Source organism: Mesoplodon bidens, assembly GCF_964165515.1.
Source record: "Mesoplodon bidens genome assembly, chromosome: 3".
Lineage (NCBI taxonomy): Eukaryota > Metazoa > Chordata > Mammalia > Artiodactyla > Ziphiidae > Mesoplodon > Mesoplodon bidens.
The window spans coordinates 93268838-93292382 of NC_138178.1; the positions used below are offsets into that span (position 1 = coordinate 93268838).

Sequence of the window (23545 nt, forward strand, 5' to 3'; positions counted from 1 at the left end):
TTTTCAAATTCGAGTTTTTGTCTAAATCTCATCAAAAATTCTTAAGGGCTCCAAGAATGTAGGCATGGGAATAAGCCAGAGAAAATGTCATTATGGCTAATATTCCATTGTATATATGTACCACATCTTCTTTATCCATTCATCTGTCAACAGACATTTAGGTTGCTTCCAAGCCTTAGCTATTGTAAATAATGCTGCAGTGAACATAGGGGTGCATTATCTTTTCAAATTATGCTTTTTTTCTGGATATATGCCCAGGAGTGGGATTGCTGGATCATATGGTAGCTCTATTTTTAATTTTTTAAGGAACCTCCCAGGACTTGACTTCCCCCTCTCTTGTATCCTGACATCCCAGGTCTGGAAGCGATGCTCCACCTGCAGGTCCTGGAGCCTTGCCAGAAGTTTCTGGAAAAGCTAGTTGATTCAGCCTCCAGGAGAAGAGGAGAAGGTGCTGGGCTGAGGGAGTGACCTGGAGGTGGGGCCCCGGCTGTTTATAGGATCGCGTGGCACCTCAGAGGCTGGCAGGTTCACCGTCAGTCCCATTCCATCGGAGTAGTCGCTGCCAGCCAGCCAGGGAGCTGTCATCTTGAAGGGAGCTGGGCCTGGAGTGGAGCCAAAGGTTTGGCATGGAGAGAATGACACCTATGGGACCACCTGGCCATCCTCACCAGGTAATAAAGTCACTGAGCCTGTCGGCATCACTCAGGGCAGGGCCTGGAGCTAGGGTACATTCTAACAAGCTTGACGTAGCTGAAACCAAGGTGATTCTGGTCTCTGGGGAGGGGCTGGGTCCCAGACCTGGAGTCTCTGCCTAGGCAGAGGCTGGAGGTGGGAGGCAGACGGTGAGGGAATCTGTGCTTAGGGATGGGGAGTGGGTGGGATGGACAATTAGCATCCATAGCATCTGCGGCCTGGGAGACCAGGGTGAGGAGCATCATCTCAGCCTGACTCAGAGGCTGTGCCCGCAGCTCCCACTTCCTATCTCTCCAACCACCCCCCACTGTCCTACTGCGGGTCACTGGGTGCCAGCAGGGAGAAAAGGCAGCCTGATCCTTTTACTCCCCCAGCGGAAGACCTCATGGTTATAGATCCTCTGGACCCCACTCAATCTCCCTTGGGCTATATCCTCCGTGATGGGCAGAGACCAGCACTGAGCCACGGAGGATGGAGGAGGCCCCGGGGCTCCTGTGCAGGGGCAGAGAGGGTGGCTGGGACTCTCAGCAGAGAGGCACTTCCAGGATGCTCCAGGAAGCTGGGTGCAGGCGCCCTGCTTGAGACCCCTCCAGAAGCATCCAGGGTCAGTCATCAATGAAGGCAGTATTCCAGGTGGCGGGATCTTTCAACAGGGAAGGTGAAGCCCCAGAGCCTTCAGGAGAAAGGAATCCTACTAGTTAACACATTAGTTGGCTCAATAATCCTATTTGTCTAAAACAAATCTATGAAATTCTAATCTTTAGATATCCATGGGGCAGGGGATGAGAGTGGCATGCTTTTACAAAGAAGCAAAGTCCTAAGAGTGTAAAACCACAAAGGGGTTGTGAGCTCTGGCCTTGAAGACCTGGGTTTAAATCCTAACTGTATCACTTAACTAACTCTGTGACCTAGCGCAAGTCAACCTTGCTAAGCCCCAATTCTCTCATCTGTAAAATGGGAGGAAATGAGAGAACTATCTTATGAGGGTGTCAGGAGGATAACTAGAGTTTGAATGTGTAATATGCTTAGTATAGCACCTAGAAACATAACAAGCACTTAATAAATAGTAAGTAATAAGAGCAATTATCTAGAAACTGATTACTTCTTGCTAAGCATTCTACAGGCATTAACACATTTCAGCCTCAGAACGCTGTGTCAGGTTGATACTATTATTTGTCCCACTACAATGAGGAAACAGAGGCACCAGGAAGTTTAGTGACTTGTCCAGGCTCACACAGCAAGTAAGCAGAGGACCAGGGTTTAGCTGGGAGGACCAGACAACCTGGCTGGGAACCTGCTCTTCTGCCCCAGCAATGGCCAGTCATTATAGTGATTGTCAGAGCCCATCCTCCAGGTGCTCTGTGTTAGTGACACTCTTAGAGGTGAGGAGAATGGGGTTCCATCTTAGGAAAAATATCCTCCAGGAAACGGTGGGCTTTCTGAAGTTGAGAGGCTCTCAGTGACCAGAGGGGGAAATGGGCAGCAACACCCAATTTGGGTATGGTGGCTGGCTGGAAAGTGAGCAATTGGGGGCCATTCTTAGTAGTCCCAAGTGGCTTTAGAGCAGCCCACAGGCTGTGGCCCTGAGGATCGGGGTGGGAGCTGCGGTGCAGCTTGCCTGCCTCTGCCTCGCCCTGGCTTGGAGCGGGCATTGAACCACAACTCCTCACAGGAACCCAGGTCCCAGCCAGCACCACCTCTGTGATGCACCGTGACGGAATCTGGGTGTGGGGAGGAAACGGAGCCAGGTGCCTAAAATGACACTAAATCCCTGTCAACTACAACCTCTGGCTTAAGGCCTATGGATGTCACTAGCATTGATCCCCAAGAAGGGAGAAATGAGCCTACCTTGTTGGGAGGGTCATGTGTGCTCTGCCAGAGAGCTGACGAGGATGACAAAGACACTTAGCAAGAAGCCACCAGACAGGGATGATGTGGGGACACAGGGTAGCAGGGTCGGGGCAAGGGCACAAGCCTGATTGGCTTTGCTGTGGCCTGTTGTCCTTTAAGCTTCTCTGTGGGGCATGGAGAGCCGGTGCCATGGACACTGAGCCAGCCCCTGGCAGGTAGCACCTGTGTAGAGCAGAGACGGTTCCTGGTGGGAGCCTAGACTTTCAGATCACACGCACAGAGGGGGGACTGGTCGTGGGAGGTTACAGAGCAGGAAAGAGCTTTGGTTTCATCGCAGCGCTGTCTCCCAACCATGCAAGGCTGAATGTCCACCACGCAAGCAAGGTGCTGTCAGATTGCAGGGCCTTATCATACGAAACGTGCGCAGGGTGCCCAGAAAAATCTACTCAGCGGGGCCTCAGGAAGAACAGAAACCCAAGGGCCCCCTGGATCCCAGCAGTGCCAAGGACCTCAGCAGTAGGGGTTTGAGATACCCAGCCCACCTTCCCGGGCGCTGTCCCAGCAGGATTCAGCCACGTCCCCCCTGCCCTCTGCTTTTCCTCCTGCCACCTACTACTGCTCGTCTTCTTGGTCCCTCCGAGCTTCTGCCCACTCCGTTTCTTCTTCCACCTTATTGGGCTTGCCTGTGGGCTGATGTGGCCTCGCCAGCATCTTAATAACTTTCACCCCCTGCTCACGGTAACAGCCTGATGCTCTTGGAGTTTCCCAATTCACACCCAAGAGACAGTTTATACCTGAGGCCGTCACAGAGCACTGGGATCCCCAGAGCTCAGGGTCCTGGATTCACGTGCCCACTTCCCGTCCAGAGGCCGGGGGAACGCCTGGCAGCAGGGTCCCATGCTTCACCAAAAGGCTGCCCTCCCTGTGAGCTCTGGGGGTGGCTGACCCCAAACTGACATGTCCAGTGTGGTGGCCGTTCCTTGGCCATCTGTTCCCTGCTTTCTTTACTGTGCAATCCTGTCCCTGAAGGGGGGGCGTCCCACAAATTCTACCACCATTCCCTGACTGCTGTGGCCCAGGACCATGGCCCTAGGGACAGGGATGGGCAAAGGCTGTTTGGCCCCAGAATGCCTGGCAGCGTCAGCGAGCAGCATCTCAGGAGAAGCCTCGGCACCAGTTGGGGGCGGGGGGGGGGCTTGTAACTGAGCAGGAGGGACTCTGTGGCCTATTTCTCTCCAGGGGGAGACCTCTGCCTGCTGGCAGCTCACCGTGAGGGTCCTGGAGGCGCGGGGCCTGGGCTGGGCTGACCTCTGTGAGTAACCGTGTCCTGGGCCTCAGGGGTGTGGGGAGGACCAGGTCCTATGGGAAAGGCCTAGTGCCTTGGGGCTGGGCTGGGCTGGTCTGGGCTGCCCGGAGTGGCTGCAGGGGTCTTGGGAGGAACCTGGTGAGGCCCTTGGAGAGGGGTGTGAGGAATTCTCTCTCACAACGGTTCTCTTGTTGTTGGCAGTGAGCGAGGCAGACCCCTATGTGATCCTACAGCTGCCAACCGCACCTGGAACAAAGTTTAAGACCAAAACAGTCACCAACTCCAGTCATCCTGTGTGGAACGAGACCTTCACTTTCCTGATCCAAAGTCAGGTCAAGGTAAAGGCCAGAGGACCCCGGGCCACCCCCCTGAGGACAGGCTGTACCCCACACTGGGAAGGTTCCTGGGGTAGAGTACACCTTCCTCCAGAGCTCAGGCAGAGAAACTGGGGAAGGGGGTGACTTTGTACCCCAGCCTGGATGTGCTGTGTGTGAGAGAATGTGTGAATGGCAAGCTACTAAACCCATCTATGGAGTGGAGGCAGCAAGGGCCCTCCTGCTTGGGTTGTTTGAGGTTAAATGCGATCACGCACAGAGGACTCCCAGGACCTACCAGGCCTTAGGGAACCAGCAAAGCAGGGGTGGGCTTGGGCTGGGGAAACTTCAAAGGAGTTTTATTTTTTATAAAAACAAAAATTAGCAGGGGGGAATTAGGAACTTTGCTGGATTTCCTTTCACCACTTCTAGGTTTTACCAGTATTTTTATTTTGAAGTACAAAGTGCAGTGGCATAATAATCTTTTCCGGCCCTCGGCATCAAGTGAGGATTCAACAGGTGTGAGCCACACTATGTGTTAATAACGTGCTACGTTGCTGTTCTCGGGTCCCTAGAATGTTCTGGAGCTGAGCATCTATGACAAGGATGACATCAAGAAGGATGACGTCTGCTTCAAGGTTCTCTGTGATGTCTCTGAAGTCCTCCCTGGCAGGTTGCTCCGGAAGACCTTCTCCCTGCATCCCCAGGTGGGTGGAGGTTCCCGCCAGCCCCACCGCTCAGCTCCAGGCTGAGGAAGTGGCGCAGTTTCTCCCGTCTGTTGGGATGCTGCTGGGTTGAACTCCTTTGCAGGAAGACGGAAGGCCCACCCAGAGATATTTACATTTTCATAGGAAAGGAGGAGGTTAAATTGACTGTTACTGGCTGAATCGCTTAAGGGAGGAATTCTAGTCATCTACGGGGAAGGAAGGTTTTGGGTGATGGCAAACCTCCTCATGTGCTACAAAACACAGCTCGGTGTGACCAACTCTTCGGGGGGTGTGGGCTCATCACTCTTGCTTACTGCCTCTGACCCTCTCATGGTACCCAAGACCTGGAGGGAGGGCAGAGTTCTGGGGTTGGTCCCCTCGAGAGGAAGATGAAATGGGCCCTGGGCGTCTTCAAGCCTCCTTTGGCTTGGGCTCCTCATCTTCCCCTTCAGCCTTGCCAGGCAGGGATCTAGCTAGCTGTGGGTAACTTGGGCAGGTAGTCCATCTTTCCCCAAGACTCGATTTCCTCATCTGTAAAATGGGAAGGGTTGTAACACCGTGCCTCCCTTAGAGGCTGCTCGGGATGATGAGATATATAAAGGAGCTATGTCAACTCTAAAGACATGTGTGCATGTTGACAGCTTGCTCATCTTTAATTTCAGGGAACGGAGGAGCTGGACGTGGAGTTCCTGATGGAGAAAACGTAATACCACACAGTTCAGGGGGTGTCTCAGGACCCAGGCTTTCCTTAGGAAAATGCCTTTGACCCAGATCTTCCCATTGGTCTGACCAGCCCAGATTTGCTGTTCCTCATCTCCTACTCCTGCCAGCTGGGTTGGGGGGACCCTCAGAGAAATGAGGAGAGGAAGGCTGGTGCTTTGTCTGCCATGCTCTCCCTCTCTCTCTCCTCACCTTTCACTCTTCAGAAGCATCTCCCCACACCCTGGATCATACCCAGGACGTAGAGAACCCTCAGTGTCACCCAGGGAGGCCCCACCTGGGTGCAGCCTGGCTGGGAGGGGGCACATCAGTGCAGGAAGCCTTTGCCTTTGCAAGGCCGGACTTTGGATGGTTTGATTTTTCCAGGTCAGGCTGCCCAGAAAACCTCATCACCAACAACGTACTTGTGGTAGGTAACCACCTTCCCCAAGCCTGTGGGGTGGGGTGCGCTAAGGGAGGGGCCCCAGAGCAGACACTGGGGTAGGGGCGGGGCTGCCTGGCGGGTGGGCCGCAAGGGACAAGGCAAGGACAGGGCTTTGCAGTAAGACCAGTCCACCTCCCTGCTAGGTGGTCACCTGGGGCTGCAGTCTGGCCTCGGAGGGGCCTGGGGCTAAAGGGAACTCAGAGAGAGAGAGGGGAGACCGAGGCTCTGCTGAGAGGAATTCTGGCCCAAGGCAGGAGGGTCGAGGGAACATTGGGGGAATTTTAGGCATTTCCTGGTGGTGTTTAGTTCTGTGTGATGACTTCATAGTTCTTAGCCCTGAAAGGGGTGAGGAAGTCTCTCGCAGGCCAGGCCAGCAGGCTCAGGTTACAGTGTGGTGCGTTTCCAGTCAGGGAGGTTTGAGATAGGATCAGGGGTCAATCAGCTTCTCCTCGGGACAGTGGAGGGTCAGCTCTCCTAAAGCATAGCGAGCTCACGAAGCTGCAGTGGACAGGAATGGGTGGTGAGGGAGGATTAGAAACTTTCTACTCAAAGGAACACCCTCCACAAGCAACACAGGCATGACCTGGGAGCTAGGCCAGGCCCTGCATGTAGTAAGGCAGCTGGCATTCAAAACTGAAGCAGGCATCCACCCTCGGGGTCCTACGAGTGCCTGTTTGATGAGCTAGTATTACTTTTTCAAATATACCTTAAAATAGCCACACCTATGGCAGCTGCCTTTTATCTGAGGTGAGCAGTTCTAAGGGAGAGGGTAGTGGCCAGAGCTGAGTGGGCTACAGGCATCAGCTGGCACGCATTACAGAGAGAACGCAGCAGGCTCACTTGGCAAGTCGGTCAACGGGAGGACTGGTCCTGCCCTGGACCCTACCTCTGGTTCTGCGTGTGGTGGATTTGGGACAGGGGGCTCCGGGGGTGAGGTTGAGGGGAGACCTCAGCTTCTCCTGCAGAGCCCCCTGCCCATGATGTGGTCTGTCCCAGGCCCGAGAACTGTCATGCCTGGATGTCCGTCTGGACAGCACGAGGAGCACAGCCGAGGCTGCAGGTGAGACCTGCTCAGGATGAGGTCTGGCCTCTGCCTGGAGTGTGGAGGGTTGCTGGATGTGGCTGGGGAACCTGTACAGCAGGAGGCTGCCCACACAGCGCAAAGGCAACTGGTCTCCTCTGGGCAGGAGAGTCCCCCTGACCTGGGGGAAGGCCTGTCGCCGGAGGTGGGAGTCCCATGGGGGATGTGGGGAGAGCCCTTTCCAGAATGCTGTTTGCCATGGTCCAGCCACCCGGCCTCCCCATGTCTTGGGCAGTACTGCCAGTTTCCTGGATCCTAGCTGGGTTTCCGGGCTCTTGTTTCCCTTGTGCTAACCTGTCCACTCTCTCCCTAGATCAGGACGAGCTGGAGCTGGAGCTGGTGCTGAAGGGCTCATATGAGGACACACAGACGTCTGCCCTGGGAACAGCCTCTGCCTTCCGCTTCCACTACATGGCGGCCCAAGAGGCAGAGCTGAGTGGGTGCCTGAGGGTAGGTTTTGGCTCTGGAGCTCCCCTGCCGACCCCAGCCTTGGGCCAGCTCCACCTGCTGCAGGCTCCTCTCTGGCCATCCTCCTGCCAAGGCCAGGGCCCTGTGGTCTTGTAAGCCTCCCCCAGTTAGGCACCATACCCTTGGCAGACAGGGAGGATCACCAGGGGCCTCGCGTGGGCACGGGGGGCTGCTGTGTCATGTCAGTCTTTGAAGTCTTCAATGGCTCCTCCGATAATGCTCCTAGAATAAAATCCCATGTCTGCGTCCATAGGCCCTGCGTAACCTGGCGCCTGTGCACCTCTGCCACCTCATTTTCTTCCATGCTCCCCCCCATTCACGATGCTCCAGCCATATTTGTCTCTTCTTGCTTTTCCAACACACCAAGTGCTTTCCCTGTCCTCCTGCAGCTCCTTCTGAGGCTGCCTGCTCCTCTTTCTCCTCCTCCTTTAGATCTCAGCTCGGATGGCGTCTCTTCAGAGGCCCTCCTTGACCGCCCACATCTTAAACAGATTCTACATATACCCCACCTCTGGTTACTCTTTCACATTACCCTGCTTATTTCCTTTACAATACTTACTAACGTCAGTCCGTTACCTGTTTCTTTACAAGTTCATGCACATGACTCAGAATAATAAATAAACACATATCAGCTATTAATACACTAAATAAATATAAGCTATGTTTAGTATTATTTTTTTTTTGTCTTTTGCGGTACGCGGGCCTCTCGCTGTTGTGGCCTCTCCCGTTGCGGAGCACAGGCTCCGGACGCGCAGGCTCAGCGACCACGGCTCACGGGCCCAGCCGCTCCGCGGCATGTGGGATCTTCCCGGACCGGGGCACGAACCTGTGTCCCACGCATCGGCAGGTGGACTCTCAACCACTGTGCCACCAGGGAAGCCCCCTATGCTTATTATTTTTTATTGAAGTTTAGTTGATTTATAATATTATGTTAGTTTCAGGTGTATAGCAAAGTGATTCGGTTAGCTATTATTATTTTTGTAATGATTAGTAATTGTAATTATTTTAATTACAATAATTGTAAATACTGTAATTATTTTTGTATCATCAGGGAGGGCCTGTGTCTGTCCAGATCGCTGACTAGATACTCAGTAAGGATTTGTTGAGTGAGTGAATGAATGACTTTTCTTTCCAGACCTCTAAAAGCAATGGCTGGAACTCAGGCAACTCAGTTGGGGTCCTCACTGTGCCCCTGAGGTCCTTGGCCATGGGGAAGGAGGACACAGTTGAAGTTCCTGCTACAAATGTAAGTGGCCTCAGCTGGATGGGAAGTGCCAGTGAGAATAAAGACTCCAAGGCCCCCAGGGGATACCCACACTCCCTTCAGGGTCTAGGACATTCTGAGTGGGGTCTCTTGTTTTGATTTCAGGCCCCAGGAGTGAAGCTGCAGCTCAAGGCTGAGAGCTGGTAAGGGACATTCATATCTGTGGGGGACAGGGGTAGTCACGGGGCTGGGGAGTATGTGGAAAGTGTGGTCCTGGGGGTTGGGAGCAAGGAGTTTATTTGGCAGTTATTGTGGGCTTGACCAGCCAGTAGCTGAGCTATGCAGGTGCCCCCTGACCCTTGGATCCTCCACTGCCCCAGCCCGAAGGAGCTGGCTGTGCATCTGGGCTTCGATTTGTGTGCGGAGGAGAAAGTCTTCCTGAGCAGGAGGCAGCAGGTGGTGGCCAAGGCCCTGAAGCAGGCCTTGCAGCTGGACAGAGACCTACAGGAAGATGAGGTTTGTGGGGGAAGGGGGATGGGGGTGCAGGTACCTTGCACTCGCCTTAAGGGAGTACCTGATTGCTATGCCCTCTCCAGATACTCCAGTCAGCAGAGACTGAGGAGTGGGCATATGTGGGGACATGTGGGGCATGGGGAAGCTCTCTTTGGGGATCTATCCAAGGCTGAGAGCTGTCATTTGCTGGGGAGGAGCCGGGTGCTAGCTCTAACCCTGACTCCTTCAGGCTCTGACCTCGAGGTCTCTTCCCTGGAGGCAGGAGGCAGCTCCATTCCTGTCCTTGTTAAGCCAACCTGTGTCTGTGCAACCCAGGTCCCTGTCGTGGGCATCATGGCCACAGGAGGAGGTGCCCGGGCCATGACCTCTCTCTATGGCCACCTGTTGGCCCTGCAGAAGCTGGGCCTTCTGGACTGTGTGACCTACTTCAGCGGCATCTCAGGCTCTACATGGTGAGGGCCCTTGGGACTTGGAAGAGCAGACATGATCAGGCCCCAAGGGGAAATGGAGTGGACATCAGAGGGACCCTCTAAGTGGGTGTGAGCAGTATGTTCTGATGGGTGCCAAGCGACTTTCTCAAAAAGGAGGAAATGGACATTCAGAGGTCCTGCCATGAGCAAGGCATTGCAGGACATCCATTCCATGCTACTGATCCAGAAGGAGCTGGGTTTGAGTTTGTGCAACACTACTTACTGGCTAGGTGACTTTGAGCAACTTATTTCCTCTGATTCTCAGTTGACTCATCTCCAAAGTGGGGGAAATAATAGTACATACTCCATAGGACTGGAGTGGGACAGCCCAAGTAAAGCACTTAACATGTCTGACACGTACCAGGAGCTCCATATTGGTAGCTTTTTCCCCTTTAATTGTCGTTGCCTCATTTAATCCTCACAACACTCTCTGGGGTCGTTTCTCTTATTGTATAGTATAGATGAGGAAACTGAGGTCAAGAGATGCTATTTTACCTAAAGACAACTTTGCCACCCTATGCTCCACTCTGCCTATGACGAAGTGGAACTTTTCACTATTAGAGATTCATTCCTTTGAGTCTTTTCGAAATGTGACTTTAAGGAGTAAAAGAGGAGTAAACTCAGAGTTTAGGTGACAGCTGTTGACAAGCAGAGTCTTAAAGGGCTTCAAGACGGATCTATAAAAAGGGGTCTACAGCTGTGCTGTACAATACAGTAGCCACTAGTCACGTGTGGTTATTGACCACTTGAAATGTGGCTAGTCCAAACTGAGATGTGTTATAAATATAAAATGCACAGTGAATTCTGAAAAAACAGTTTGAAAAGAATATTCATATTAATTTTCATATCAATTACACACTGAAATGATAATTTTAGATACTGAATTAAATGAAATATACTGTTAAAATTAATTTTTCAGATCTTTTTTTACTTTTAGAAAATGTGGTTACTACAAAACTTTAAATTACATATGTGGCTCACATTCTATTTATATTGGACAGTAAGGATCAAGAAGGAGAGAATGCCCTGAGGCAGTTTCCAGATAGGTGGGGCTTTGGCAGCGGGAGCCACGTGTTGGGAGAAGTCGGGAGGGTGGAAGTTGGAGCTGCAGCAACCCATGCTGGGCCTTGACTTCAGACTGTAATGTCCCTTTGTTCTCTCAGGACAATGGCCCATCTGTATGGGGACCCTGAGTGGTCGCAGAGGGACCTGAAGGAACCCATCGGACACGCCCGGGAGCACCTGGCCAAGAGCAAGCTAGAGGCCTTCTCTCCTGAACGCCTGGCGAGCTACTATCGGGAGCTGGAGCAACGGGCTGAGCAGGGCCACCCCACGACCTCTGTGGACCTGTGGGGTCTGGTGCTGGAGTTCGTGCTGCACGGACAGGTAGGGCCCCTGCGCATGCGAGGCGGAGCCTATGTGCAAGGGTGAGGGCTGGGGCAGCCTTGTAACTAGCTGACACGAGCGCGCGCGTGCACATTTCCTGCTGGGTAAGAGGCCAGTGGTTAAAGATGTGGGAACTGCTGTACTTCCTTGCCTGCCAACTTTGGGATGCCGACATTTTGAATCAGGTTATTCTTCAATTGATTGCCATGAAACAGAAATTTCTGGGTCTCCCAAGAGCTAGGGACCAATGTCAAAGTCAGTTAAGCATCGTGTTTAAGAGTCAGTGAGGTTTTTGGAACAGCTTTCATTTTATTTTATTTATACTGTAATATGAAAAGTATTTTTCTTCATCTTCATGGTAGTGTTAAAAACACAGACTCTGGAGCCAGATTTCCTAGATTCTAATCCCAGTGCCTCTTACTAGCTATGTGTCCTTAGGCAAACTACTTAACCTCTCTGTGCCTCAGTTTTTTTCATCTGTACAATGAGGATGAGAAGAATGCTTACCACATAGGGTTGTTGTGAGTACTCAGTGGCGCATTGGCATAGAGTAAGCATTAAGTGTTAGCTATTCTATTTCTTTACTATTATCCTAACACCATTAATACAAAACTGAGCAAATAAATTTTTTTATGCGTTGCTTCTTTAAGGAAAGCTTAGTAAGTTAAATTGCTGAATCTTACATTAACTGATGTAATTATTAAAATCAGGGATTTTTTTCACATTGTTGTTTTACCACATATAGTTATCTGAACAAAGTTTCTTTTAAAGCATTTGAAACAGCTAAAACACAGGAAGTATTTTTAACATGTATAACAAAAAAGTAAACTATCAAATATATTAGCAGAGGAAAGATTCTTACCTTTCTTATCTTTGGATAGCAGGTGTTTGACCAAGAATGATTAGCATGTAAACTAATGCCAAAAGTGAATTTGTTTTAACTTTTTTCTTTAAATTTTATTCTTGTTGGCAAGCACAGTGCTACTTGGAAATTACCAACCATTCTTGTTTTTTAGTTATTAGTTTAAAAATATTTATTATTAAATATTTATCACAATAATCTTCAGACTTAAGAAAATGCATAAAGCATGAAGAATAATATAAGGAATATGCATGATCTCACTAATCAGCCTAAGAAGTGAAATATTACAGAAAGAGCCAAAGCCCCCCCTTTGGACCCCCCCTTCAGTCCCATTTCCCTCCCACCCCCAGAGGTAACCACCATCCTAAATTTAGTTTTATCATCACATACATATCTGCAATCTGTACACTTTATAATATTATATAATACATAACATATTTTATAAGCCTTTATACTTTATTAGATATACATTTATTACACATACTTTTATTAAAAATATATATCCTTAAGAAAAATGTAATATTATTTGTACAATGGTTTTGTACAAGTCTTCTTGTGCCCATGTGTTAGAGATTCTCTAAGCCTTGAAGATAGATAGCCAGTAGTGGGGTTGTTAGGCCATTGGGTAGTGTATCTTCAACTTTTCCAGCTACTGACAAGTTGTTCTCCAAAAAGGTTGTATTAATTCACACTCGCACCACCAGTGTATCATAGTTTCTTTTTCTCTACATGCTCTTCACACTTTTAAATGTTTGTTCATTTTATGGGTGTGAAAGGAAATTTTATTGTAGTTTTCCATTTTCTTGGTTTTTAGTGAGAGTGAGCATATTTTCAAGTATATTTGTCATTGGGACATCCTCTTTTTTTTAATGCTAATTTTTTAAAAATATTTTATTTATTTATTTTTGGCTGCGTTGGGTCTTCGTTGCTGTGCGCGGGCTTTCTCCAGTTGCAGCGAGCAGGGGCTACTCTTCGTTGAGGTGTGCAGGCTTCTCACTGCTGTGGCTTCCCTTGTTGCGGAGCACGGGCTCTAGGTGCGTGGGCTTTAGTAGTTGTGGCACACGGGCTCAGTAGTTGTGGCTTGCAGGCTCTAGAGCACAGGCTCAGTAGTTGTGGTGCATGGGTTTAGTTGCTCCGCAGCATGTGGGATCTTCCTGGACCAGGGCTTGAACCCATGTCCCCTGCATTGGCAGGTGGATTCTTAACCACTGCGCCACGTTGGATGAATTATCTACTCAAATCCTTTTCTATTTTTCTATTTAATTCATCTTTTTAATATTATAAGAATTCTTTATAAATTCAGGGTATTAATCCTTTATCAGTTCTAATAGACTTTATGCATACTTTTAATATAATTCAATGTATCATTCTTTTCCTTTATGGTTTGTACTTTTAGAGTTTCCTTGAGAAATCTTTCCCTCCCCTAAAGTTATAAAATATCCTTTTATATATTCTTATAAAAGTTTTAAAGATTTCTTTTTCACAATTAGGGCTTTAATCCACCCAGAATTTATCTTCAGGTATTATGAGAGTAGGAATTCAATTTTATTTTTTTCCATATGGATAGCAAACTTTCCCAGGATCACTTATTGATTTTTTTCCCACTGATCTGCATTGCTACTTCTGTCATGTGTCAGCAAGTGTCAGCATGAATCTATAATAACTCATACACTCATGGGACTTTTCCTGAGTTCTCTATTCCATTCTTTTATATATATATATAAATTTATTTATTTTAGTTATTTATTTTTGGCTGCTTTGGGTCTTCATTGCTGCGCATGGGGTTTCTCTAGTTGCGGCGAGCAGAGGCTACTCTTTGTTGCGGCTTTTCATTGCGGTGGCATCTCATTGCGGAGCATGGGCTCTAGGCGCGCGGGCTTCAGTAGTTGTGGCACGTGGGCTCAGTAGTTGTGGCTTGCGGGCTCTAGAGCGCAGGCTCAGGAGTTGTGGTGCACCGGCTTAGTTGCTCTGTGGCATGTGGAATCTTCCCAGACCAGGGCTCGAACCTGTGTCCCCTGCATTGGCAGGCAGATTCTTAGCCAATAGGGAGTCCCTCTATTCCATTCTAATGGGATTCATTCTCTATCCCTGTGCCAATCCTGCCCTGGCTTAGTTACTACCTTTGTGATAAATCTCAGTTTCTGATAGGGCACATTTACCCCCATCTGCCACCTTGGTTCTCAGAATTATCTTGGCCACTTTTGGCCCTTTGCCCTTCTATATACATAATAGAATCAGTTAGTCAAGTTTCATGATAAATATTGTTGGGATCTTTGTCGAAATGGCATGGAATTTATAAAACCAACATAATTACTTGAAATGTTTTTATTTTATTAATATATCCCATGTATTCTTTGGATCTACTGTTTAAGTTCTTGTTTGGCTTTGAGGGTGCTGTGTTTTATTAACTGACTTTTCTGCCTGGTGGCAACAATTAATTACTCTAGAGTGGGGGAAGCTTGTTTTAACAGTTCACTTTATTAGGTGCTAGAAAATGCAATTTGATCCTGGGCTATAAAGAAGACATATTTAATTACATTTGATCCTCCAGTAATGACTTAATACATGGTTTTATGTACACAGTTTGTAGTCATTTTAAAAAAGACAAACTTAATTAGTTTTTTAAATTATTGTTCACAGAATAAAAATCCTTGTGATATTATTGAACAACGATGCATTCTTTAAAATGAGTACCCATGCAGTTTAAAAAATTTTGTCACAATGTGAAAGCTTTGCAAATATTGTTTCTTTTTTTTCTTAGCCATCATGCTTTATCTCTTAAAGCTCACATTTTTAAAATAATTCTTTATTGAGAAAAATTTAGTGTTGATTTCAAATTTGCCTTGAGATAAAAATAAGTATTTATTATCTCTATACTACACTGAGCTACCGTACCGAAAGTCATTTTAAGTCATCAGAAAATATAACTCCATATATAACAAATCACAATTTCATTAATACTAAGTATTATTAGAGAAATATTATACCCTGAAACTTAGAACAACTTACTTAGTCTATATACTTTTATAATATTACTTCAGTTTTTATAAAAACCCACTTACAAAATACACCTATTGTAATCAGTGCTTCTCAAATTATCTCTTTGAAACTTTGTTTTTACTCTCTTGCTGGCAAGCACTGAAAGGCTTAGAAGCTGCTCACCATTCTTCAAGGAGAAACTTATAGTTTTTCTCCTATCTTTTCCTGAGTTAAAAAGGTCTTACATATTTTTCTTTAACTCTGGACAAAAGGTTTTATATACACTTTAGTGCCACCCTGTGCAAGACCCAGATCACACTGACACACCACCAACTGCACCCAACTCCCACACTCCAGGTGGGACCCTTGAGTCATCAGAGTGGTGTTCTGCAGGGTTGGGGATCCTCATTTGGAAACTGAGGGGGCCGTGGGGTAGAGATCCAGAGACTTGCCATGACTTACTGGTGAGCTATTAAAAGGAAAAGGAATACTGGGTGCTGTTTCAGTTGATAGAGAGGTGTGCTGACCCTTTTCCAAGGCTTTCCCAGGACAGAAATTGCATCTGTAGTGAAAGATTGTACATGTCAAAAGAGCAGGCAAACAGGATTCCTAAATAAAAGACTTTGAGAAGGGAAATCACAGGTATTCATCAAGCCCCCTCCCTCCTCAACACCCACACATACTCACACCCGCAGGACTAACTTGTAAATATAACAAATCCTCAGTGCCAGGCCGCTTGAGCCGTATTTGGAGAATTTCCTGTGGATTCCCCATAACTCAAGTCATATTGGGTACCACTGAGGAACTGGAGGAAAAGATGACTGTGACCTGAGTGCTCTCACTGTGTGACAGAGGGCTGCCAGGGGAAGGGAAGCACACCAGGTGTGCTGAGGCTTTGTCATGGGTGCAGGAGCCGGACTCCTTGTGGGATGGGCTAGGCTAGAGTCCTGGGATGCACATCTGGCTGATCATCAGAATCACCTGGGGAGGTTTTAAAAAGACAAATTCCTAAGTGGCTTCTGATGATTCTCAGAAGAGACCCAGTAATCTGTATATTTAACAGTAAATCTGATGTAAGTAAATCTGATGATAAAGGTTGATATGGCAGGGTGGGAACCTCCTAGGTCTAGCTGCTGAGTGGAGTGCCTTCCAGCTCAGAGAGCCTAAGGGAGAGGTGGTGCGTTCATGGTACACATACTTCTCCATGAGAAACAACCCAGGGCCTGTGGCAGCAGGATCCTCCCCAGGTGGGGTTCCAGGTAGTCACCACCTTGCTGAGGCTTGAGATGAACCCTATTTTCATTTCTGGTCTGGGATAGAAGGAGACCTTTCTGTTCCCCTAGAATTCAGTGAGACTCTGTGGAGGCTTCCCCAAAAGGCAAGCCAGAGTCCTTGCCAGAGTTTGGAGTTCTATTGGAGAGAAAATTGGAAACAAAAGGCAAGGATAAATAGTGGGGTACAACTTTGTACTGTGCAAAGCAGGAAAGGAGATGAGGAGGAGGCGAGGATGTCAGGAGAGTGTTTGGTAGGGGCTGAAACTTGAACTGGTCCAGGTGAACCTAGAAGGGGCAGCCCATCCCCTGGCAAAGCTTACAATGTACACTGAAGGGGGATTTCTGAGTCCTTTCTGGAAAGCAGCGTGTGTGTTTGTGTGTGTGTGCGCACGCGCGTGCATGTGCCTTTGTGCCTGTGCATCAGGGTCCATGTACCCCCCACGCTTCGACCCATAAAGATGGGCCACTGGAACCACAGGATGCAGGGGTGGGTGTCACTGTTGACACTGTGGTCCTTGTGAACGGTACTGTCTGCAGATACGCAGTGCACAGCCCTACATGGAGACCCTGCATGTAGAGCTGGTCAGAACATGGGGGCAGGAGCGGGAACGTGTACCCACCCATGCCACCCAGACCCCGACGCTCCTCACCCCCAGTCTGTGCTCCCACCCTGCCTCCAGGGTGCTCCCAACCTTACTTTGGCCCACCCCAGGTGATGGATCAGAAGCTGTCAGGACAGAGAGCTGCGCTGGAGCAGGGCCAGAACCCTCTGCCCCTCTACTTGAGCCTCAATGTCAAAGAGAACAATCTGCAGACCCTGGACTTCAAGGGTACAGTCCTCAGTCCTGTCCACTCCACCCTCCAACACACACACACACGTGCATGCACACCTCCTTTGCACCCTGAGGGCCCCCAGAGAATTCACACAGGAAACTCCTGCACAGGTGGCCAGCCTTCTGGAAGGATGGTGGTTCTGATGGGCTGATGAGGCAGCCAGCAGAGCCCGCCATCCTGGGGCAGGGCTGTGGTGGTGAGGATGTAGACAAGGGGCTGGGTGGGAGAGAGGTCAGCTCAACAGTCAGCCGGGCGGGGAGGAGGCTGAGACCTGCTGGGGGGCAGTGGCTTTGGCCCTTGTCCCCCCAGCCCACTGTCCTCTCATTCCTGCCTTTCCCTCCTGCCCCCTCAGAGTGGGTCGAGTTCTCCCCCTATGAGGTCGGGTTCCTGAAGTACGGCGCCTTCATCCCCTCTGAGCTCTTCGGCTCGGAGTTCTTCATGGGGCGGCTGATGAGGAGGATCCCTGAGTCCCGAATCTGCTTCCTGGAAGGTGAGTGGTCATCACTCTGAACGCCCTGTACCCGGGTCTGGGCCGAGCACCCGGGGAGGGCAGATATTGAGCTGGGGGGAAGGGCAACTGCAGAGGCAGCCTGCTCCCCCTCCTATTCTCCATGTGCACTCAAGGGTGGGGACCACTGGCTTCCAAGTGATGGGGGGCAGGGCACTGAGGCCTGAGGCTGACCTCTCTTGGGAGTTTGGCCTTCAGGTATCTGGAGCAACATTTTCTCCCTGAACTTGCTGGACGCCTGGTATGACCTCACCAGCTCCGGTGACGACTGGAGGCAGCACATCAAGGACAAGATCAGGAACCTGGGTAGGAAAGGGAGGCACTGAGGGGAGCCTGTGGTGAAGCCGCTTCCCCTTCAGATGCTACAGGGTTGGCGGGGGGGACTGTTGGGGGAGGGAGGGCCAGGCATTTCCAGACCCCTCAATGGACCAATGTCTGCTTCTCTGGGCTCAGAGGAATCCCCTCCCTCCTCGGGGACCTCCTCAGGGCCGGAGGCCTTGTGGCTCCAGCCTGGAACAGCACTGGCCCAGATGTTGAAGGGCTTCCTGACGAGCAGACCACTCTACCAGCACACCTCCAACTTCCTCCAGGGCCTGCAGCTGCACCAGGACTACTGTGCCCAGAAGGACTTCTCCACCTGGGCAGGTAAGGGCCACAGCCATGTGTCCCCAGATAACAAGGTTGGGCTCCTGGGTGGAGGTGGACCATGGCTGGGGCTGGCAGAGGCCTGGGGGGGGGTCCCAGCATCCACTTCTGGGGTGTGGCTTGGAGGAGGTCTTGGGAAGGGCTGGGGTGGCACGTGCATTTAGGGAGTGACACCAGGGGTTAGAAGGGGATGTGGAGGCGAATGCAGTGTAAGGGGTGGGTGGATGATCTGTGTTGGACTGGCTACCCCTGACTATTGCTACCTCTCCCATCAGACTGCCAGGTAGACTCCTCCGCCGGCCAGCTGACCCCGCAGGAGCCCCAGCTCTGCTTGGTGGATGCCGGCTACTTCCTCAACACAAGCTGTCCCTCCATGTTCCGGCCAGGCCGCAGGCTGGACCTCATACTATCCTTTGACTACTCTGTATCCTCGCCCTTTGAGGTGCTGCTGGTCACCCCATGGGAACCCCAGACCCTTCGCCCGCCCAGGCCACGCTCCAGGGACGAGCAGCAGGGCCACTGGCCCAGACCTTCTGGGTCCCCAGGGGGAGGGAGAGATGACAGGCTGTGACTCAAAGGCTCCTGCCAGGGTTGGGAAGGGCTGTGAAGGTGCTGGGGCCCTGGGCTCCCAAGGACAGTAGACAGGGAGGAAGCTCGCCATGCCCACCCCAAGCGGAACCACTGTACAGAGCTAGGAGGAAAGCCTGGCCTGTCCACATCCATCCTCCCAGGGGCCTCCCTGGGGACTCTGGGGAGGGTGTGGGTAGGGCTGTGAGACAGAAGTGGGTCCCCTACTGAGGCCCTCGAGACTCTGAGATTGAATATCCCAGAAACAGCAATCCCAAATGGGGTGCTAGATCTGTACCCCACCTAAAGATTTTAGCCAAACAATACTGCAGACCACAGGGATCCTTTGCTTCCCTCCGAGGCACTGTGTAGCTTGACTGGGTCTTGAGCAGTCAGTTTGGGCTGGAGCTGTCCTAGCATCTTCTAGAGTGCTGACCTGGGATGACTGGGAAGTAGCCATTGCTCACTGAGCCCCCCTCTGCCCCGCCAGGTGCTGCAGCAGACGGAGCTAGACTGCCGGGGCCGGGGGCTGCCGTTCCCCCGTGTGGAGCCCAGTCCTCAGGACCAATGCCAGCCCCAGGAGTGCCACCTCTTCTCAGACCCTACCTGCCCTGATGCCCCTGTCCTGCTTCACTTCCCGCTGGTAAACGCCTCCTTCAAGGACCACTCAGCCCCAGGTGAGGCAGCCCCCCTTCCTAACAGCCTGGAAGCCTGGCCCCTCAGAGGCACCACTCTGGGCCCTCCTAGTGCCCCTGCAGCCAGCAGAGGGAGGAGTCTTAAGGCTAGTCCCACCCAGTCTGGGACATGACAATACCCTGGCCTGTTGTGGATGCCCAGATCCCTGCAGAGGCCCTCCGTCTGCAAAGCCACTGGGCTGGTGTCCTCTTTGTCATGACCTCAGGCTCCTTTGGCCTCCCCCTCCCAATGCCCGTCGCTACAACTGGGCTCTGCTCACCCGCTCTATGGCAGGGGCCATGTATGGGAATCCCTGCACTGTCACCGTCCACCACTACTACGCACCACATTGTTGGAGGACTTCCTAAAGGCCCCCCAGCCTGGACAGCCAGAAAAGAGAGGCCCCGGTGCCCTCTCTCTCAGATTCCCCTAAACCTGTCTGGGGTCACAATTGGCCGCTCTGTCATTCTACCGCAGACCATTCTGGGGTCCTTTCTCAGGGAGCTGGGCCTCTACTGCAGGATCCCCGAAATCTGAACTCTCATCACATTCCTTCTAATCCTCGCCTCCCACCAACTGGTCAGACTTTTATCCCCTTTTGATGGGAAGACCTAATTCTGCCTTTGTGCAATCTTCTGGCTTTCTAGTTCCTGTCATAATTCCAAACCTTCCAGCTTTACTCTTAACATGCTCAGCCCACATCTTGGAATTCTCTTTCTCTCTCAACAAAGGCAGTTTCTTGCAAAGCAGAAGCTCTTTGGTTTTCAGAAGCTTGCTTCCATCATGAGTTTTAAGAATCCACTCACTAACCTAAATGACTTTGTTTTTCTGCTGCTTCCGCCTTACCCCTGCGGGTGAGGTGGATACCGGGGTTGGGGGCGGGGCCTGAACAGTGAAAGATGTGTAATGCTGTGAGAAAATGTGGGAAGCAGCACACGCTTCATTTCTCAAAATAGCATCCTGCTATCCACAGTTATACTTCTGGGCAAAGGACACGGGGCTGGGAGGAACCCCTCCAGTGGGGAGCAGCTCACCCCTGTGTCCAGCCACCAGGAGCTGTTCTGCCAGCTGTGGAGGCCTCTGGGCCCTGCACCTAACTCCCTTTCACCCCTGGACAGGTGTCCAGCGCAGCCCCGCAGAGCTCCCGGCTGGCCAGGTGGATCTCATGGGGGTCACCTCCCCTTATTCCATGTTCAACATGACCTACAAGGAGGAAGACTTTGACCGCCTGCTGCAGCTCAGTGACTACAACGTACGGAACAGCCAGGGCACCATCCTGCAGGCTTTGAGGACCTCTCTGAGCCACCGGGTCCCAGGGGCCAGGCCTCCAGGGCCGCAGACTTGAGACTTCTCGGGGTCCCCAAGATTTGAGGGCCACACTCTGATCCTGAGGGCTGGGGGCTTAACCCACCTGCAGTGGGTACAGCCACGGCCCTCACGGGGCTGGAGTTCACGGGCTCTCCCAGGCCTGGGCCGCCTCTGCCGCTGGCCTCATTGCCCAGAGGGGCTGTGTGTCCCCTCCAGAATTCTCCCTCACCTTCATAGCTGGTTTGGGAGGAGCTGACAACAAACCCCTTACCAGGCCAGCATATAGAACAGCTGGTTCGACCAAACATTTACACGTAGTTCTTTTCACGCCTGAACAGAACGGATTTGAGTTGCAAGCTGGAGGTGCCAGAGCAGGAGTGGGGACAGGCAGGGCAGGGAAGGGCCTGGAAGGTGGCTCCAGGTATGAGGAATCACAGTACGTCCTGACAGGCTCCCCTTACTCCCTCTGCTCCTCCTCCTCTTATACTATTTTTAGGCAACTTTAGTGAGCTATAATCCACATGCCATATAATTCATCCATCTAAAGTATGCAATTCAATGGCTTTTACTATATATTCAGAGTTGTGAAAGCATCACCACAATCAATTTGAGAACATTTTCATTAACCCAAAAAGGAACCCCTCATCCCTTAACTGTCAACTTCAAACCACACCCACCCCAGCCCTAGGCAACCACTAATCTACTTTCTGTTTCCTTAGATTTGCTTATTTTGGACATTTCATATAAATGGAATCATAGAATATGTGGCCTTTTGTGTCTGGTTTCTTTCACTTAGCATAATATTTTCAGGATTCATCCATGATGTAGCAGGTATAGGTACTTCATCCCTTTTATGGCTGTGTAATACTCCATTGTATAGATATACCACACTTTATTCATGGGTTGATGGACATTTGGATTGTTTCTGCTATTTTTGGTTATTATGAATAATGCTGCTATGAACATTCATATACAATTTTTTTATGTGGACAATGTTTTTAATTCTCTTGCATGTACACCTAGGAGTGAAATTCCTGGGTCATATGGTAATTCTTCGCTTAATCTTTTGAGGAACTGCCAGACTGTTTTCCAAAGTATCTGCACCATTTTACATTCCTGTCAGCATTGTATGAGGGTTCCACTTTCTCCACATCTTTGCCACCTCTTGTTATTGTCTGTCTTTTTTATTATAACTATCCTAGTGTGTGTGAAGTGGTATCTTGTATGCATTTCCATAATGTTGATGTTAAGGATCTTTTCACATATTTATTGGCCTTTTGTATATCTTCTTTTTTTTTTTTATAAATGTATGTATTTATTTATTTTTGGCTGCATTGGTTATTCATTGCTGTGTGCAGGCTTTTCTGTAGTTGCAGCGAGCGGGGGCTACTCTTCGTTGCAGTGTGCAGGCTTCTCATTGCAGTGGCTTCTCTTGTTGCGGAGCACGGGCTCTAGGCATGCGGGCTTCAGTAGTTGTGGCACGTGGGCTCAGTAGTTGTAGCTCGTGGGCTCTAGAGCGCAGGCTCAGTAGTTGTGGTACACAGGCTTAGTTGCTCCATGGCATGTGGGATCTTCCCAGACCAGGGCTTGAACCCGTGTCCCCTGCATTGGCAGGTGGATTCTTAACCACTGTGCCACCAGGGAAGTCCCTGTATATCTTCTTTAGAGAAATATCTATTTGGATCTTTTGCCCATTTTAATTGGGTTATTTGTCATTTTGTTGAATTGAAAAAGTTCTTTATATGTTCTCTTATTTGATGTATGAGTTGCGAAGTTTTTCTCCCAGTCTGTGGGTTGTCTTTTCACTTTCTTGATGATATCCTCTGAAGTACGGAAGTTTCTGATTTTGATGGTTCCCAGTTTATTTAAATTTTCTTTTGCTGCTTGTGCTTTTGGTATCGTATTTAAGAAGCCATTGCCTAATCCAAGATCATGAAGATTTACACCTATGCTTTCTTCTAATGGTTTTATCGTTTTAGCTCTTACATTTAGGTCTTCCATCATTTTGAGTTAACATTTGTATATGTGTGAAGTAGGGGTTCAACTTCATTCTTTTGCAAGTGAATATCCAGTTCTTCCAGCCATTTGTTGAAAAGACCATTCTTTTCCCATTGAATTGTCTTGACACCTTCCGTTGAAAATCATTTAGCTGTAAATGTGAGCGTTTATTTCTGGACTCTGATTCTATTTCATTGATCTGTTTGTCTATCCTTATGCTCCTATCACAGTGTCTTGATTATGGTAGCTTTGTAGTAAGTTTTGAAATCAGGAAGTGTGAGTCCTCCAACTTTGTTCTTCCTTTTCAAGATTGTTTTGGCTATTCAGGGTCCCTTGAATCTCCATATGAATATTAGGATTAACTTGTCAATTTGTGCAAAGAAGATAGCTGGGGATTTTGATGGAGATTGAATTGAATCTATAGATGAATTTGGGGGCACTGTGTCTTAATTTTAAGTTTTCCAATTCATGAACATGTGCTGTCTTTACATTTATTTAGATCTTTAATTTCCTTCTACAGTGTTTTGTAATTTTCAGTGAGCAAGTCTTACACTTGTTTTGTTAAGTTTATTCCTAAGTATTTTGTTCTCTTTAATGCTATTATCAATTGAGTTCTTTTCGAATTGCTCATTTCTATTATAAAGAAATAAAATGGATGCTTTTGTGTATTAATCTTGCATCCTGTAATCTTGCTGAACTTGTTTAATGGCTCTAATAGTTTTCTCTTTTTTTTTTTTGACTCCTTAAGATTCTCTACA

The 23545-nt window shown here is 49.5% G+C and overlaps 1 protein-coding gene across 1 annotated transcript; it reads left to right on the forward strand.

Moving 5' to 3' along the window:
* The first annotated feature begins 373 nt into the window (after positions 1-373).
* On the forward strand, positions 374-22271 carry PLA2G4D (phospholipase A2 group IVD). The gene is made up of 20 exons (XM_081230188.1): positions 374-671; positions 3784-3856; positions 4052-4188; positions 4740-4871; positions 5534-5574; positions 5958-6000; positions 7012-7075; positions 7410-7546; positions 8700-8810; positions 8934-8971; positions 9149-9284; positions 9597-9733; positions 10915-11137; positions 16965-17082; positions 17439-17576; positions 17793-17900; positions 18048-18239; positions 18515-18681; positions 19297-19483; positions 20600-22271. The coding sequence occupies exons 1-20, from the start codon at positions 627-629 to the stop codon at positions 20824-20826; spliced, it is 2454 nt and encodes an 817-aa protein (XP_081086314.1). The 5' UTR covers positions 374-626; the 3' UTR covers positions 20827-22271.
* Positions 22272-23545: the final 1274 nt, after the last annotated feature.